An 18,747-nucleotide genomic window follows, 5' to 3' on the forward strand; every position below is an offset into this window, starting at 1 on the left:
TCTAGTAGAGGTACTTTGGTGATAACTTCCTGGGGGCATGAAGATATCTTTGAAAACACATATTCCTGAGATAACTGTTTTACTCTGTTTTAGCATAAAGCTTATTTGGGGGGCTTGGGTGGGGTTTGGGGTTTTGGGTTGGGTGTGTTTTTTGTTTGGGTGGCATTTTTCTTTTTTTTTTAAAACCACTCATATAATGTGAAACTTTTAAGTTGATGAGTTACATGTGTACTTTGGGATAGATCCTTGATACATCACATTGTGCAATCGAGTCTATGTAGACAATTTTTAATAAGATGTACATTTCTTCCTCTTACTTGTTCTGTTTTCCTTTAGAGCAAAACTTGGAATGCCTCAGTTCCTCAGCCCTGAAGCACAAAGTCTTTTGAGGATGTTGTTTAAAAGGAACCCGTCGAATAGATTAGGTTGGTTAATTTATTTGGATCTTTGACATATAAGTTGCTGGTCTGACTATTAAAGACTGAGGTGAAGAAGGCATGAAGTACCTCAGCCTTTTCCACATGCATTGTCACTGTGTTTCCCCCTGCATCCAATAAATGCTGGAACTTCTCCACACACTCCAGAAACCTCCTGGACTGTTTCTGCTGTATTTTATTTCCAGCCCACATCTGGTAGATTGAAGTTCCCTCAAATAACCACGCCAGTGCACATTTTTTAGGAAAGAACTAATTTTTAGTGCAGTCTTGAAAGACTTCACCCAAAAGCGTTTCAACTAAAGTATTTGCTTTGTTCAGGAGCTGGTTCAGATGGAGTTGAAGAAATCAAGAGACATCCCTTTTTTTCTACTGTTGACTGGAATGTAAGTACAAAATTATCTGAATTATAAAGCTATTTTGAACTTCTCTGTGTTGTAGCATTATACGTTTTCGCATCTGAATAGGACACAATAAGCACTGCAGTACTGCTGACCATTACATTCTCGCTTCTGCTATAATCTTACTTGGTATCTGGAGCTGTAGTATTTGTGGTATAGAGAGTATTAATTATAAATTGTACAATTACTTTTTAAATAATTAAGAGTTGCAACACTCTAAGGCTTAAATTGTGTGATCGAGCCTTTGTAGTTGGGAGAGGATGCTGGTGTTCCACGTATGCAAGATGTGCCCGCTTAATGCTTCCATGCAGGGCACAAGAAATCCCCATGACTATAATTCTGACTTCTCTCTGGTTAGCCACAGCACATTCCTGTTTTATCAGTCCTATTCCATTCACGGTCAAAGTATGGACTCTAGTGCTCTGAGATGATCAGATGTCTGTATGAGTTCAGGATTGCTTGCTGAACTTTTGAACAAGTGCCTTTATGCTGTTCTTCTGCAGCTCTCTAATATTTTGAGATGCGTTTTCCAGAAATATTCTCAACCCCAAGGTGCACTATACCAAATAAATCCACTCTTAAAACACTCCCTCTCTGTGATGCCAACAGAGGGATAGACAAAATAAGTGTGCTGACAGGACTACCTGCAATGCCAGCCAGTAGTGTGCTCAGCTGTTTCTCTAAAGCTTGTTGTTATTATTCTTCTCTTTATCTCTTTTTTTCTACTTCTGAAGTGGTGGTTTTCTAGCTGTTTTTGCAACGTTTGCCATAGAGTCCTGATGAGCAAGTGGAGTTTTCAGTTACAGAAAACAGCAATAACATTTGAGTTGCTTTCCCCTTAGCTTCGCAAAATTATATCACACAGGTTTCATTCACTCTTAATTATATGACTTTGTCCTTCTGTTTTAGAAACTATTCAGAAGAGAAATTCAACCCCCTTTTAAACCTGCTTCTGGAAAGCCAGAAGATACCTTTTGTTTTGATCCAGAATTCACAGCAAAAACACCAAAAGGTAATTGTGAATGATTATAGATTGCTGAGGTTTGTGGGACAAGAAGGGTCATATCCATGTTACAACAAGACTGCCTGGAGAAAAAGCCAGGGGCAAAACTAAAGGGAAAGTGTGCAACAGGGTTCCAGCACTTTGAAGGAACATGTTCTCCTCAGTGGGTTTTGTATTCTTTGAAATACTTTGACTCATCAAGAAAAAAAAAAGGATTATTAACAGGTGGATTGTGGTTGTTAATTATGGTTTACTGTCAGACATGCAGTATTTGCGGGGGGAAGTGTTTAATACTAAAAGCAAACTAAATTTGATTCCAGCAGTGGTTATTCTTAGGATCAGTATTCCACTGAAAATTACTTGCTTTAAGAAACTTTCTTGAGCCTGTTCATTATTATAATTATTAAAATTAAATCTTCAAACTAGCGCTACAGTAACTTTTTCATTGAGCTGTTCCCCTTGCTACCCATGTTGGATGTGACTTTGCTCTTGAGAGAATGGTGATTCAAGATAGGGAAGGGTGGGGAAAATGTGCAATGCACTGAGAACTTGTACTACTGGGTCACTTGCAAAGCGTCTCAAATTGTCCCAAACAGCTTTAAAATACTCCTTAGATTATTGCACTACCAGAATTTCCAAGTAACTGAACTTTGAAACAAAGACAGGAAGTGCAAACGCTTATTGTTTCGTATGCTTCAAGTTTCCCTTCAGGTTTTCTTTTGTGAATTTTTGTCTTTACTGCTGCATCCAATTTTCAAACCCCTTTGTTGCGTGTTTGGAGAACGTCTGGGGTTCTAACAGGCTATCGGTTATCAGGCTGAGCTTACTGTGATATTTCAAGCAGTGAATTCAGGGGAGCCCTTAATATAATCTGAGCAAATTTGATTCTCATCACTCTCTAATACTGCTAATGGAATGTTCTCATTTTGCCTCCCTTCTGCCTTGCCAGCAGCACATACACTGCTTAAGTAGCAAAACCTACTCTGCTCTGTGATGCAGTCCTTGAGTATAATACTGTGATCTTAATTTCTTTCTCATAAGTAGAGTTGTGCTTCAGTAAGCGTCTTCCTAAAAACATTCATCCTAAAAAATTCATCCATTCATTCCTGCAGTGTTTTGCAGTTTTAGATAAAGCCCAGGAATGCTTTGTGTGTGTGTTACAAAATAAAAGGAGACAGGTAACTGACTAGAAGATTTGTTCAGCATCTAGAGTTGTCCTTGTTTGCTTTCCTTACCTCAAAATGTTTCTTCCCACATATCATTCTCCTGAATGTTAAAGAACAGCCTTGTTAAGATGTAGCCGTGCTAATCAAATGTCTATGCCACTAGATTCTCCGGGAGTCCCACCGAGTGCAAACGCACATCAGCTCTTCAAAGGATTTAGTTTTGTTGCAACCACTACTGTAGAAGATCATAAAATATCCCCCCTCACCAATATACTGCCAATAGTACAGGTAACTCTTCATTTTGGGGGGAAACTTTTCTGACAAGGCAAAGATTGACCAATATTTAGTGTTTACAGTCAGTTCTGTTTTGGATGAGGAGATTGTTTGCAAAATGTGTGTTATTAAAATGCTTGTGGGATGTTGTTAAATTTTAAGAAGCGAGTTGCTGTTTTTCTGGAGGCAGAGTTCAAAAGAGAAAGCATGGGCAAGCAGGAGAAATTTTTGCTGGTGGAAATGGTATCATGGCAAAGAACGTCTTGTTGTGTTAGATGACAGCTTGTCTGTGTTTGTTTTTAAAGCAGCTTCACGGGAACAGCGCCCAGTTTACTGATGTGTACGAGCTGAAGGAGGACATCGGCGTTGGTTCCTACTCCGTTTGCAAGCGATGTATACACATAGCTACAAATATGGAGTTTGCTGTTAAGGTACTGAGAACAAATTTCCCTGTGACAGCTGTGAAATTATTGTGTAGTAGAATTGCAAATTTAAATGTAAGAATTTTCTAGCTGCTGTGGCTGTTTTTATGCTGTGAGAAATGAAAAACAGTGTTTTCTTCATTTGATTAAATTGTGTATTAGCTTCTGTAGCTCTTCTTTTTGTGGGTAAAGTTATGGCCTTGAAGAACTGGCTTTGCAATTAGAAAAATATCGTACAATGATGAGCACACCTAGAATAAAATCAGATCCACAAGGGTGGAACTGGGTTGCAGGGAGGTAGTGATGCTTCAGGCAGTCCATTATGTTCCTTGTCCATGGGAGCAGAATAGACTGCATTAATGATACAGTTTTACCTGGTAGCAGGGATAGAGCAAGAAATAAATGATGGGATGTGGAGCTGCAAGAATGGTTAGTAAGAAATAATGAACTTGAGAAATGTTTTTGTTCTCTTGTTGAAATGAGAATATAAATTAAAAAAAAAACCTTTATTTAAATACTTTGTTTAGCCAAGTTGTTTCTCCTGTTGCTGTATTTTGCAGATAATTGATAAAAGTAAGAGAGATCCCTCAGAAGAAATTGAGATCCTCATGCGTTATGGACAACACCCCAATATTATTACTTTGAAGGATGTATGTACTTCTTTCTCTGCTACCTCTTTTTACAGAATAGTCAATAAATATATGTAGATGTAGGGAGTTTATTGGGATTTATTACATTTCTTTTACATAGTAAAATGTAGCAGGAGACCAGCCCACGTAGTAGTGTTGAGTATTTCAGACTATGACATTGTCCTGATACGATTTTTTTCTAAATGCTGTTTAGTGAACTTGAAGTGAGAAATAATGTAAAGGTTAGAAATGTCATATTTCCTCTTATTTCAAATGAGTAGCTGATGTGTTGGTAACCTGAATGAAAAAGCAGTTGCCTGTTGTCGTCTGTATGCAAAGTGCCAGCAGCTAAAAATTCACGGAGGGGGAGAGCAACAGGAGTGGTAGGGTTTCTCTGCTCTTAAAACAGAAGCTTCTAGAGTGTAAAACTTAATTCTGAATTATGAATTAACAGTGGATTACCTCCGCATCTCACAGAATGACCCATAAGCTTTCTTATACTTCATGCCTTAAGGCTTCTCAATTGGAGAATTAAATTTTTCAATCCTTGCTGTTTTGTGCTTTATGTTCGTATGTGAATAAGTGATCAGTCTAGTCTAATTTTTCACATTTATCAGGATGTCTAATTATAGATTATCTTTTTTAATGCATACACTTGTTAAACTTCTCATCAGGTGTATGATGATGGTAGATTCATATACCTTGTCACTGAACTGATGAAAGGAGGAGAGCTGCTTGATCGAATTCTCAGACAGAAGTTCTTCTCGGAACGAGAGGCCAGCGCTGTTTTATACACGATAACAAAGACAGTGGACTACCTGCACTGCCAAGGAGTGAGTAATCTTTTCTGTGGCATAGCTGCTTTCACACTTCTTAAAATTAACAAATACCTGTTGTTACTTGCTTTGGTTACCTAGAGAACACCCTGGAGGTGCTCAAGGCCAGGCTGGATGGGGCTTTGAGCAGCCTGGTCCAGTGGGAAGGTGTCCCTGCCCATGGCAGGGAGTACAACTGGCTGGGCTTTGAGGTCCCAACCCAGACCATTCTATGATTCTATGACATTACTTGAACTAGAATTTTTTTGCTACATGAAAGTTACGTAATTGTCTAGAACTACTAATAGGTAAATTAAATTGTAAATGGTTTTTACAAATGGCAAATTACATACAGACAAATGTACGTGCAACTTCTAAGTGATAGATTTTAAAATTTCTCTCTTTAAAGGTAGTGCATCGAGACCTTAAACCTAGTAATATTTTATATATGGATGATTCAAATAATGCTGATTCTATCAGGATCTGTGATTTTGGATTTGCAAAACAACTTCGAGGAGAAAACGGACTGCTTCTAACTCCGTGCTACACTGCAAACTTTGTGGCACCAGAGGTAACTTAAACTGCCATGTGTTCTCTCTGTGCTTTTTTCATGTATCAAGTACTTAAATTTTCTAGCAGTGCTTAAAAAAATGATGCTAGTTTTCCTTAAATCAAATTACACATACTTTCTAAACAGTGGTGCATATGTATGTAATAAACCTGCTTTAAAAATAGCAGAATCTACTCTCAAAAATAAGATGTCAGCCTGTTGAGAATCTTGAGAGATTATGTTCTGGGAACAGGTAGTATTGACGATAGTTACAGTAGCTTGTATATTGAAAAATAAAGAATCCAACCTCCAAAATGATCCTGGGATTTTCCAGACTGTGTAGTGGTCTTGGTTTGGGGTGGATTTTTACATATGAAAAGTCTTTAACACTTTGTTTCCTAGGTTCTCATGAGACAGGGATATGATGCTGCTTGTGACATATGGAGCCTGGGTGTTCTTCTTTACACAATGCTGGCAGGGTAAGAAATATTCCTTAGCTTTTCTGTTTACCTAAAATTCCAGCCTTCATTAAAGCTATAAGATATTACCTCATCGATTTGAATGTGGAATGGCAGACACTGAAGTGAAACAGGGAGCTATGAGTTTATGAATGCGTGCATAAACCAGGCTCATCTTACAGGTAGGTTCAAGACTTATCTCTTCTGTAGTGTGTGACTCTCCCCAGTGTCCAGGAGAGAATTTACTCTGTGAAAGTATGTGGTGATTTTCTTCCCTATCCTTTCTGCCTCTAATCCTCCCCGTCTTGGTATTCTTGTAGTCCACCTTCTTTTGTCTTCTGCCACAGGCTTGACTCCTAGCCCTTTTGGAGAAGACATTGGCTTGTAACTTCGAAAGTTTTCAGAACCCCTAAACTGTCGTTAAACACTATGAAGCTTAGTGGCTGAATGAGAAAAGGTTTTCTGAATATATTTCTGAAAAGAAAATAATACCGTTTTGAGGCAATACTGAACAGTATATTATGTGTTTCGCTCAGCAGCAGGATACCTACTCAGAATGATTCCTGAGACTTTACCAATTTCTTGCAGCTTCTTGCATATAATGAGATAGTTTGGTGGTTTGTTGTTTTTTTTTGTTTCCACAGCTATACTCCATTTGCCAATGGTCCTAATGATACTCCAGAGGAGATCCTGGTACGGATAGGCAGTGGAAAATTCTCTTTAAGTGGAGGTAACTGGGACACTGTTTCAGATGCAGCAAAGGTATAAGTGTGTTTTGTTTTTTTGAGTTCTTTTAATGCATTTGTAGAATTCAAACAAACATGTACTGAACTTTATCAAACAGACCAGTGTAACACAGTAGTTTGCTGTTATGGTCAGCAGACTTTATTGCAGTGAAGGTCATCTAGCCCAGCTTCCTGCTCAAAGCAGGGTCGTCTATGAGGTCTGACCAGGTAGCTCAAGGCCTTATTCAGTCTGATTTTGGAAACCTCCAAGGATGGAGACCAAACAGCCTTTTCCACTGCTTGAGTGCCATCGTGAGAAAAAAACTTTTCCAAATGTTAAGCCAGAACATCTTGTGTTTTCCTTTGTCTCCGTTCCTTTGGCCATGCTGACTAAAGGAATGCAATTCCTTCCTGCAGGCTACTTGCTGTGCTTTGGCCCAGGAAGCTCTCGGCCTTCTTGGATGCCAGGTCACACTGGTAGATCAGGTTCAGTTTGCTGTCTGCCACCAAAACCTGCTGGTCCTTCTTGTCGATGCTGGTCCTCAGCCTGTACCTGGCAACAGGACTTTACATTTGTCCTTGCTGTATGTTGTATGGCTCTGGTTAAACCACTTCTCCATCTTAGTCAACACTGTTACTTTTTATAAAGCTTGGCTTTTTAAAGCTTGGCTTTATATCAGGACTGTCTTGTCCTGATCCTTTGGCACTGTGCTATTTGTTCATTTCAGTAGGAGTGATTCAGAATACTTGTTGGCTGATGGCGTTTCAGTGCAAGTAATTCACTTCTCTATGTTTAAGAATGCTTAACATTTTGTACCTAAAAACAAAGGGAACATTCTTCCAGCTTGTTCCTGTTTTGTTTTCTTTCAAGCTATTCTGTCTCTGTTCTGTGCTCTTCCCTCCAAGCTCTTCTTTAGACCAGCTCTGTAATTAGTAGCTTATTGCTAGTGCTTCTGAACAGGCAAAAACAAGTGTCCATTTCAATTGGCTTTACTCTTTATGTAGAATCATAGAATGGTTTGTCCCATGGGCAGGGACACCTCCCACTGGATCAGGGTGCTCCAAGCCCCATCCAGCCTGGCCTTGAACATCTTCTGGGATGGGGCAGCCACGACTTCTCTGGGCAACCTGGGCCAGGGCCTCCCTACCCTCATCATTAACAATTTCTTCCTAATGTCTAATCTAAATCTTTCCCCTTCCAATTTAAAGCCATTTCCCCTTGCCTTATCACTACCTGCCCTTGTAAGAAGTCCCTCCCCGGCTTTCCGGAAAGCTGCTCTTAAGGTCTCCCCAGAGCCTTCTCTTCCCCAGGCTGAACTACCCCTACTCTCTCAGCCTGTCCTTGTACAGGAGGTGCTTCAGTCCTCTGATCATCTCCGTGGCCTCCTCTGGACCTGTTCCAACAGCTCCTTGAAGGAGAAATTCTTTGGAAGTCCGTCACTATGTATGAATTAAATTGTGCTATGTAGTCAGCAGACCCCAAATGTGCGTTATGAATGAGGGGGGGATGTTTACAAATAACAGCTTTCTTCCATAAAATCTGCCTGCTCAATTTCAGTGGGATTTCTAGTTCTTCAAAGGTTATTTTAGTAATGAACAAAACTGAAATATGAAGCACACAAAGAGCAGTAAGTTTCTTTCCAATAAAGGCTTGCTCTGTTAAACTGTTTAAATAGTACAACACATTGTTTTCAGGCTTCAGCGGTGTCAAGGCACAGAATGATCCGATTTATCTGCTGATTTTTGTGTGTGTTTGCATTGTGCCGATCCCTGCCACACAGGGTACTTTTTTCATTGCTGCCATAATTAATGCTTTAAAGTCTGTGTGAGATTGTTTTAACTGACTAGTATGTGTGTTTGTGATTTTTATCTAGGACTTGCTATCACATATGCTTCATGTAGATCCACATCAGCGGTATACGGCAGAGCAAGTATTGAAACATTCGTGGATAGCCTGTAGGGACCAGTTGCCACATTATCAACTGAACAGACAAGATGCACCACATCTAGTAAAGGTAAAACAAGCCAAAGGCTGCATGTTGCATGAGCTGGTGGATGTGTAATGGATTTAGAGCTACAGACAGAACTCTTATTTTATAATTTAGAAAAGAAATCAATTTTGTTTTCCCTAGAACATACACATTTAAGTTATGTAAGCAAACAAAATATTAACAAACTGATGTTTTTTAACCTGTGTGTAAAAGAAGAGATTTTTCTGGGTGTTCTGTTTCAAAAATTAAGCTAGCTTTGACCATAGAGGAACCTGATAAGACAGTTATCTGGGACTGAGCCTTCCATGGGTCTCCTAGCATTCTTATTCAAGAAATCTTTGAGGATTTGTTTCTGACTGGCTCATACTGTGCTTTCCTGACACAAATTAATAAACCTACGCTGCAGTTTTTCTGCCAGTATTTTATCTGTTCTGCATTTTTGTTTCTGACTTGTGACACAAATATTCTTCTGTATGCACACAGCATGTGTTACTTAATTGGTTTGGCTGGATTCAAACCTGAAGGATCTGAGGTAGCCAGTCTTACTTGTGTTACCTTCAAAAGTCAGGACCTGAATAGCCACTTGAGTGGCTGTTTGATATATTGATGCTAATGTTGCTTAGAAGATGTGAATTCTGACCCGCATTAAAAGGTTAGTTCTACATCTAGGGTGTGTAAAAGAAATAAACACAGGAAAGAAAACGTAGGATACCCATGCTTAGAAACCTGAAGGATTTGGCAATAACTGTTTTTTTTAAAATGAGCTTTAGTGAACATGCATGACCTGCCATAAATTCTGGGTTTTGTTTCTTTGTAGAGTTAATTAAGAATTTAATGTATGTTTGTTTATTTTCTGATAAAGATGACCTTTACAGCCTCTTATATATGTCGTTGTTCTCTAGGGAGCCATGGCTGCTACATACTCTGCACTGAATCACAAGACATTTCAGCCAGTGTTGGAGCCTGTTGCGGCCTCAAGTTTAGCTCAGCGACGGAGCATGAAAAAGCTAACATCAACGGACTTATAGATCCACTGGGATACCTTAGCAAACCGAAGCAAGGGGAAAATCCAATAAGTGGCTCTACTTTGCCTGACCTGTGATCAAAAGGCATCTATGGTTTCCTGCTACACTACTTGAATTCTGTAAAAGTCCTTTTTTAAAAAGAAAAAAAAACCCCAACAAATCCACAGGTTCATACTGTGTTGTTTTACAGGCCGTATCTGTTAAATTAATTTAAACATCAGGTACACCATAATTAATTTCTCTACACTGTCCTATAAGAGATCTGTTGCAAATATTATTTCACATTCTGTATAGTTTTGCTGGGTTCGTTCAAAAAATGGTTTAGGGGACCGTTGCCAGTGACCAAGTTTTACATAAAGTGTCAGTGTGAGTTTTCTCCACACCCTTAGACCCTGTTGTGAGGGACAAATTCTTAATTTTGTAATTAGGCACTTAATGCATTCAACTGAATTCATTTCACTTGTTCATTACTGTTATGAAAAGCTGACTCATGTTGTGCCAGTGCTAAATGCATTAGCGTTAATTTGGAAAGTCTGCATTTGCATGGTGCCAGTGTGAAAATGCTAACAAGAGGGGTGTGTAAGATTCTGCACTTTACCCTTAAACTTAATTTGACCCATGTTAACACATGGCTTCTTGCAGCAAAAAGAATGTTTCTAATTTTTACCACAAATAGTGTTGTGTCCTGCACTGAGCTGGAGAAAGTCTGTGTCTAAACTGTCAAAATTAAGCATCTAAATAACATTGGTACTACTTTAAGACAACGTTTTGCAGTCCGAAGTGGTATTTTATTTATTATTGTCCATCCATTTGTAGAGTGACTGTGTTATCATTTCCTCAGCAGTCGTTTCCACTGAATCAAATACCCAGTCTTAGGTTTGTTTTTGACTTATAAGACAAACTGACACTTTATTATAACAAACTTGGCATGTGGATTTTAGGTTTTATTTATTTGATTTTTATAGAATGTTGCTTCTATCTGACTCTCACCGCATGTACAAATATTACAGAACATAAATGCAAAATTCTGTTTGCCTAATGGTAGGGGTAGCTTGGGAAAACAAGTAAATATGCCTTGCAATGTGCCCACATAAGGGAATTCTGACTAGGAAATTTCACAGTTGCAGACAAGGTCCTGACAATACCCTGTTGGCAGCACTCAGTCGCCCTCTCTGTCTCCTTGGTAGGACTTCAGCTACTTCTAAATGCTGTGATGGAGAGGGAGTTATTTTCAGGGCCAGAATTGTCTTGGGTTTTTCTGACTCAAAACTGGGAACTAACACATTCAGAGATGATGAGCTTAAAAGTTGTAGACACTACTGCAGGGTTGTACTGTTGTAGTAGGATGTTAAGTGTTTTAAATATGAAGTGTTTTAGTGATGAGCAGTTAGGCTATGGACAGTTAGAGAATCCAAGTGACAGGAGTCAAATGTAGTTCAGGCTGCTTTGCCATCACCGAATTCCCTGTTTCGGATACCTTTGGCAGCCCATCACAAGACACCAGACACTGCAGAGCTTGGCATTTTGAGGCAGGAAAATAGACTTGCAGGAGAATTCTGGCCCAGCTGCCAAGAGTGGCAGGGGTAACTTGGATCTGGAAAGGCAGAGGGCGTTGGCTGGGTTTTGCTTGTACCTGTGAAGGACCTGGTGGCATTGAAAGTGCTATTAGATAAGCTGCTTTCTTTTGTCGTGATGGGGGAAGATGGAAATTATCTGGCCATATAGTTAGGTATGAATATATGTAGATTTGAGACTTAATGAATATAGCAAACATAGGTGTGCTATTTGTATCACGCAGAACATACCCCATACTAAATTTCTTGAGTGCTTGGTAGATGCTGGGAGCTGTAGGGGCCATTTGTGCCTAGTTTTGAGATGCCTGTTCAAAATGCTTGAAAGCTGATCAAAGAATACAACTGCTTCCTGGAAAGCTTATTGTTTAGTACAAAATCTGCCCCTTGTGCAGCTGGTTCATCCTTCTTTTCATTATTGAAGACCTTTGCCAGCAAGAATGTCTGTAAACCTCCTGTCTAGAGTTTATCGGTGTAATTTTATTATAAATTTACAGGTGGCTGCCAGAACAGTTTGAATTCACTCTGAGAAGCAAATGGTGGGAATAAAGCCACCTTAGCCCAAGGTCAAGGTCTAATGTGGGTTGAAACGTACCAGTAAAAGCTGTGTTGGGGATGGAGGGTAATGCGAGGCATGAAATACAGTTGAAATGTCAAACTTGAATTGTCTTCAGCTTTCCCAGAAGGTAGCAGCTGGTCTTTAATGGCTTCATTTATGAATCATTTAACAGTGTTGATATTGGTATTTTCTTTTAGCTTGCTTAGAAGTGCCACGTTATAAGCACCTTAAAAGCATTTTGCACAAAAGCAGTTGAGCCGCTGAAGGTACTTCAGTTCTCGGTGTGCAAAACAAAGGTGGTGAGAGGAAAAGCACTCAAACAAGTTGGATATACTGATTCTTAGCAAAGAATTTAAAAGCATCTATAACATTATCCCTGGGATTTTTTTATATCATTACTGGCCTTTAGTGCAAGTGGAAGTCCTGGTGTAAAAGGTTTCAGCAAACATTACAAAATTGCCTTATCCCAAGGAAAACATGGACAACCACCTTTGTTGTATGTGACAGGCCAGTGCCCTGGCTTGCCAGTTACAACCTTTGATTTGGGAGGGAAGTTCACTTCCTGTGAATATTTCAGCATATCAGTCTTTGAAACATTTTGGGTATACAGGGATACAAAAGAGCTCACTTGCAGTTTACTCTTGCCATGTGGTATTAAATGATCACCTTCTTTATGATATTTCTTTTGGAATTCCTCGCATAGTTGTCATTCTTTTTTCAAAATTATGTTTTGTTCAATTGAGCCGTTATATTAAAAAGTAGCGTGGTCTGCTCATGAGTAACGAATTACATATTTGACATGGAAGAGCACTGATTTGAACTTGCTGTTGGCTGGAGTGGAAGGTTGGTGTAACTTGTTTCACTTCCTTATGGTCTTCACAGTTTCAAGGTTTCCAACTAGTTACGCATTTACTATCTTACTGATTTTTAAAAAAGTAAGAGTGAATTTTTTTACTAAGGCTCATAATTACAAATAAATAGATCTGTGTTTTAAGTATTTAGAGGAATTTCAAGAGAACTTATTAATACCTTAAATGATCTCGATGGTTTGAATATGGCTTCTGCTACTGCCAGCAAATGTTTGGCAGTGGCAGTTACAAATAAGTGCTAGTTCTTAAGTGTGCACAGAGCCTGATGCGCTCTTCCTAAAGAGACATCAGCTGGAGCTGCTCCAGGCCGCTGATGTGCTTGGTTTTTTGTTCACTCCTCAGGTATCACAATCACTATCTTCAGTTATCCTTGTGATCGAAAGTGAGGAACTCTGTTGTATTCCTGTTACATATTCAAAAACTATGCAGTGGCATCGGTATTGGTTTAAATGTTCTCCTCGCGTTCAGAGAAGGCATCCAAAACCTCACCCAAGTCATTAATAATGAGCTTGAATTCTGTCTTCCATGTGTTAGTTCATTGTCCAAAGCTAATCTTCGTATGTCCGGTGGTTACCATCACCCCCAGCAAGCTTCACCATCTGGCAGTTACTTGTGATACACTTGTAAACTGCTCATTGGCAGTGACTGGATGCTGCGTCCAGGTTGCTCTCGGCCCTCAAAAGTTACAATTAAAAAGTTGAGATGTTTGGAAGAATTGAATTTAATGAATTGTGCGACACTATAGTAGTTATCCTGCTTTGTATCAATGAAATTAGGCTAAAACATAAATGCAAATATGGGGTTTTGTGTGCTTCTGCAGCACTTGATTCTGGATAGGACTGCAAAACTCATGCAAATATCGGTAGGAGGGAAAGGAGGAGCAGTTTTTTCTTTGTCTCCAAGTTCTTAGAAGGCTTCTGAAGCCAGTGGAGTCCCGGTGTGATCCTGTGGGAGCTCAGTGTGATCCAAAATAATAGAGAATTTCTCCTGGCAGGTTTATTCAGTTCTTCCTTGGGGGTGTGTTAGTACCTGGTGGTAATGCACCTATGCTGTCATTCAGACCGTACGGTCCATCTGCAGTAACACCCTTTAGCTCAGTACATCCTGAGTACGGTTTGTCCCTACTTCAGTGCAGTTTTAAAAACATTTACTCCCCCAAGTCATGTTGTTGTTGATAAGCCTACGTTTTCCTTTGAGAACAGGGGAATAGATACAAATGTTCTAAAAATGCCCACCCCTGGTGTAGAGCTAACCAGACCTGAGTATTATAATAACTTCTGTAATTAGAAGTCCCCCCCAAAATAATCAGCAACTGGTTTTCCTGATGTTTTTCCTATGTAGTGAAAGCAAACTTGCTTTGAAAGCTTTAAAGGATATTTAATTGATTATGTCTCTTAATAATTTAAGATTTGGGCAATAGCTTATTACCAATAATGAGTTTGAATAACATTGAATCCTGTTTTGAGGAGGTTTTTAATGTAAGAACTGAAAAGATGCTCAAGGCAGATCTCCTTTGCAGGACAAAGCGTTCCTATCTGTGTGTTGTGCATTAGGCTTATGAGCAGCGTTTGCAAAGTGATTGCGTTGTCATAATATCCCAAGCACTTTGGCATCTTGCACTGATCCTCTGATTGGAGCTGAAACTCTCCTGGCACCTGACTGGCTATGAATCTCAGTGTATGAAAGGGCATTAATTGAAAAAGGTGTGCAATGAATTCCGTGCTCTCTGAGCTACTTCAAAGATGAGACTCTACAAAAGGTCCCCATTATTAGAAATCGTAACTGTCATTTCTTTCTCTAAGCCTGTTGTGGATTTTGTATCATATTGTATTTATTTCATTTAATTTTAAAAAAAACACAAATGTTTTCTTTAAAGCTCTGTATATATTGACATTAAAGTTTGCATTGTACTACGTTCTCTTCTCCTTGTAAGGCTGAATCTGGTAGTGCATTGTATGGTATGTTGTTTTTCTTTGCACTGTGCTGCTAAAAGAGACTTAATGCCTTGAATTACGACATGCCAAAGACAACCTCAGAATTGTATTTATTTTTGTTAAACTTTGTGAATAACGATAAAGGTACGGTTTTAAATAGCTGGCAGTTCCTTGAGTACTAGAATAAAAAGGTTGCAAATTCATAATATTTTATAATTGACCAAAATCCATCATTTATGATTTGGAAGTTCACCAACTCCTTTTTCTTTTTTTTTTCTTTTTAAATCGATATAAAAACCAATGAACAAACATTCCTAAATTAAATGTACTGTGAATTGCATTATTTGGTAAGCCTTGCCAAAAATCTCACATCCATCAAGAGCTGTTGATAAACTTAACCTCACAGTCCAGTGTTTCATGCCACACTTCTAATAAAACATGCATTCACTGATAGGGTTGATGTATTGCTTCAGGGTGGGATGATCTACCTTCTCAATGACTTTTAGGTACCTGTTTGGATTTGATTTTATAAATTGAGAGGAAGTAACTTTCCTGCTTTGAAAATACAGGTGCTTGCATGTGGAATGCAAGCAATCCCATTAAACAGCGACCAGCATGCTGATTTGAGCTTGGCATGCGTGCCAGCGTGTGCCAGGCGAGCTGTAGTAGTGCCCTCCTGACACTGCTTTGCCTTTGGATTAAGCAGATAAATTGCTGCAGGTTATTGAGCTCTTCCTGAACTGCTAGAGCATAGCTGAGTGTTGCTGGTGTCCCCACTGTGAGGTGATGGACCAGATCAGCCTGATGACCCCCAGCTCGAGACAAGATATGAGATTTTGATACAATAGCATTGATATTAAATTGGGTTTAAAATACTTCTAAGGTGTTTGGTAAGTGGTGTTGCTGTTTGTGTTCAACATGGGTTACAAATAACTTGTTTCTCAGTTAAGCTTTCGGTTCAAATACGCAGGAAGGTTATTAACATGGTTGCCTGAAGTAACTCGGTCTCTGGGATGATGTTTGCTCGCACAAGGTGCTTTTCCAAGCGTTTGGATCTGTCTGGTGCTGGGTTGTCCTTGCTGAAGGACTGGTTCTGGCACCAGCAGCACGTGCGGAGCAGGGAGCTCTGAGATCGCCCCTCAGCAGTTTGGAGAAGGATCAAGTGCTTCAGTATGACAGCGGGCACAGCGTCCTGGGGTGCGGCCAGGGCTTGGCGAGCAGCGAAGTGGGGAAATTTAGCAAAAAAAAAAAAATTTACGTTAATATAGTTTTAAAACAACTGAAAAACAGCCCTGCATGCCCCAAGCTCTTGTTGAGTTTCTGTAGGCTTGGTGAGGATGTTCCTGGTAGGAGAAAAGACCAAGGCATGGATTAAAAAAATGCCAGATGCTAGTGAGTGTCTTCAGAAACAGAGGACAGGGACAAGTCGAGTGATGCAAAGGAGACCACAGAACATGCCTTATTTAATCCCATCCTGCTTGTTTCGTTTTCGTGGAAGCCCTGGTTTTTGGAAGAGAACTCAGAAGCTGTTTTCCCCATGATTCGCCTCTAAAGCTTTGTGACTGTGAGAAGCACTTTCCCACGCCTGTCTTTTGTGCTTTTACAAGGTAGAAAATGGTCTCAAAGTTACTTAAATTGTGCTTACATCCACTGAGTAGATTTCCATCCGTAGTCACCAGGTGAAGCTCACATCAGCAGCACAGCACATCGCCACGCTGGACACCGAGGAGCTGGGATAGTGAGGAGATGGGACTGTGCTCCTCGTGGAGCACGACGTCTCCAGCGACAGACCTCAAGGACGGAGACAGGAGGTGAGGACTGACACCACAGGTAAGCAATACACTGGTCTGAGGAGAAATCCTGAAGTAAGTGCTCCCTTTTCAGACTGCTCCTTGTCTTCAGGAAGCGAGGGTGATGACTCCTGGGTGGATGTAGGGCCCTTCTAGCAGGCAGCAGCGGGGCCGTCTGTTCTCCTCTCCTTCTAAAACATCTTTGCCTGAGCACAGAGCAGGAATTGAGGGCAAGTGTCTGCCTATTTGCTAGAATAAAGATTTAAATGTGTTTATTTTAATTACTGTTAAACAATTTCCCTCCAGAACTTCCGAGGAATTTCTCTTAAAAAGGCTGGGGCTTCTTGTAGGCCTGTCAAAAGTCACGTATGAAAACTCCTTTGACAAAGGGGCAGGTTTTCTTGCTCTTCTGCACTTGCTTAGTGATGGTTTTGCCCAGCGCTTGGCCGGGGGCTGCCTCACCACTCCCCCCGGGATTGTTTCTCAGCAATTCCAGCCCCAGCAGACTCTTCACTCTCCGTAACCAACCGAGTGCCCACTCTTTGATTGTTTTTGGCATCCAGAGTGCCGTCCCATGGGGATGTTTCCCTGTGTTGAGTCCTTGGTGTCTAAGCGCTAAGATTTGTTCTCTTCATTCCTGTCTCTCAGATCTCTGGGGCCTGTGAGGGCCGCAGGGGCTGCGGCTTCCCGGCAGGTGGCGCCATCGCCCTCACCGTGAAGAATTTCTTCCTTATGTCTGTTCTAAATCTTCCCCTTTCCAATTCAAAGCCGTTCCCCCCCATCCTATCCCCGCACCCCCTGATCAAGCCCCTCCCCAGCTTTCCTGGAGCCCCTTCCAGCACTGGAAGCTGCTCTAAAGTCTCCTCAGAGCCTTCTCCTGTCCAGGCTGAACACCCCCAACCCTCAGCCCTCAGAGCAGAGGGGCTCCAGCCCTCACATCACCCCTGCTGCCTCCTCTGGACCCTTCCCATCAAATTTCCTTGTGTTGGGGGTTTGAGAACTGGACACAGGGCTCCAGGTGGGGACTCCCGGGAGCAGAGCAGAGGGGCAGGATCCCCTCCTCGCCTGCTGCCACAGAGTGTTGGAGGGTTGTGGTGTTACCCTTAACTGGGCCAGAATCAGAGAACAGTTTGGGCTGGAAAGGACCTTAAAGATCATCTAGTTCCAACCCCCTGTCATGGGCAGGGACACCTCCCACTTGCTGCATGGTATTATTGCACCTCGAATACTGTTTGGTTCTGGCCCCTCACCACAAGGAGGATGTTGAGGCTCTGGAGCGAGTCCAGAGAAGAGAAATGAAGCCGGTGAAGGGGCTGGAGAACAGGCCTGATGAGGAGCGGCTGAGAGAGCTGGGGGCGTTTAGCCTGGAGGAGGCTGAGGGGAGACCTCATTGCTCTCTACAACTACCTGAAAGGAGGTTGTGGAGAGGAGGGAGATGGCCTCTTCTCCCAAGGGACAGGGGACAGGACAAGAGGGAATGTCCTCGAGCTGTGCCAGGGGAGGTTCAGACTGGATATCAGAAATTTTTGACAGAAAGGGTCATCGGGCACTGTCCGAGGCTGCCCAGGGAGGGGGCTGAGTCACCATCCCTGGAGCAGTTTAAAAGACAGGTGGATGAGGTGCTCACAGACATGGTTTAGGGGTTGATAAGGAATGGTTGGACTCAATGATCCTGGAGGTCTTTTCCAACCTAGTGATCTTGTGATTCTGTGATTATTTTTACCTGCTGGATTGCCTCAGTGTTCACATCCTAGGAACACCTGCTGGATCAGCATCCCTGCTCTCTCTGAGCAGCTCTCTCCTACTCTTAATGGAACAGAGGAAAAGCCGACAGCAGAGGGATCCGTCGGGAGGCTGGACACTTGGGATCAACTTGCTCTTTCAAGTTAGAGAAGGGGATTATCTGGTTTGCTGAAAGGTGATGAAGAGAGACCACTGCTCTGTGTCAACGTCCTTGGCACTGACCATCAGCTTCAGGTGGGTAATTCCCCCCACACCAACCAGGAACGTATCCTTAGCGGTCGTGCTGATTTTTTGTGCCTCATGGAAAATGATCCAACTTGAAACCAGCTGGAAGAATTAATTTAAATGGATGGAATAAGCCACCAGGAGGGCAAATTTGAGGACATTAG

The 18,747-nt window shown here is 41.1% G+C and overlaps 1 protein-coding gene across 3 annotated transcripts in view; it reads left to right on the top strand.

Annotated features, from left to right (window-relative positions):
* The window catches only part of RPS6KA6 (ribosomal protein S6 kinase A6), a 35,465-nt gene extending 24,954 nt beyond the window's left edge, over positions 1-10,511 (top strand). For 2 of the 3 annotated variants that reach the window (XM_069867537.1, XM_069867539.1), the window contains exons 11-22: positions 337-425; positions 756-820; positions 1,745-1,847; positions 3,168-3,292; positions 3,583-3,708; positions 4,260-4,349; positions 5,003-5,161; positions 5,553-5,714; positions 6,096-6,172; positions 6,796-6,913; positions 8,751-8,891; positions 9,770-10,511. In XM_069867537.1, the coding sequence (XP_069723638.1) occupies positions 337-425; positions 756-820; positions 1,745-1,847; positions 3,168-3,292; positions 3,583-3,708; positions 4,260-4,349; positions 5,003-5,161; positions 5,553-5,714; positions 6,096-6,172; positions 6,796-6,913; positions 8,751-8,891; positions 9,770-9,895 (1,381 nt within the window). In that variant the 3' untranslated portion in view covers positions 9,896-10,511. The remainder of the gene's footprint in view (positions 1-336; positions 426-755; positions 821-1,744; positions 1,848-3,167; positions 3,293-3,582; positions 3,709-4,259; positions 4,350-5,002; positions 5,162-5,552; positions 5,715-6,095; positions 6,173-6,795; positions 6,914-8,750; positions 8,892-9,769) is intronic. The other variant, XM_069867538.1, reaches the window with a different exon arrangement.
* The last annotated feature ends 8,236 nt before the right edge of the window (positions 10,512-18,747 follow it).

The sequence above is a fragment of the Phaenicophaeus curvirostris genome, chromosome 13 (assembly GCF_032191515.1).
Source record: "Phaenicophaeus curvirostris isolate KB17595 chromosome 13, BPBGC_Pcur_1.0, whole genome shotgun sequence".
Lineage (NCBI taxonomy): Eukaryota > Metazoa > Chordata > Aves > Cuculiformes > Cuculidae > Phaenicophaeus > Phaenicophaeus curvirostris.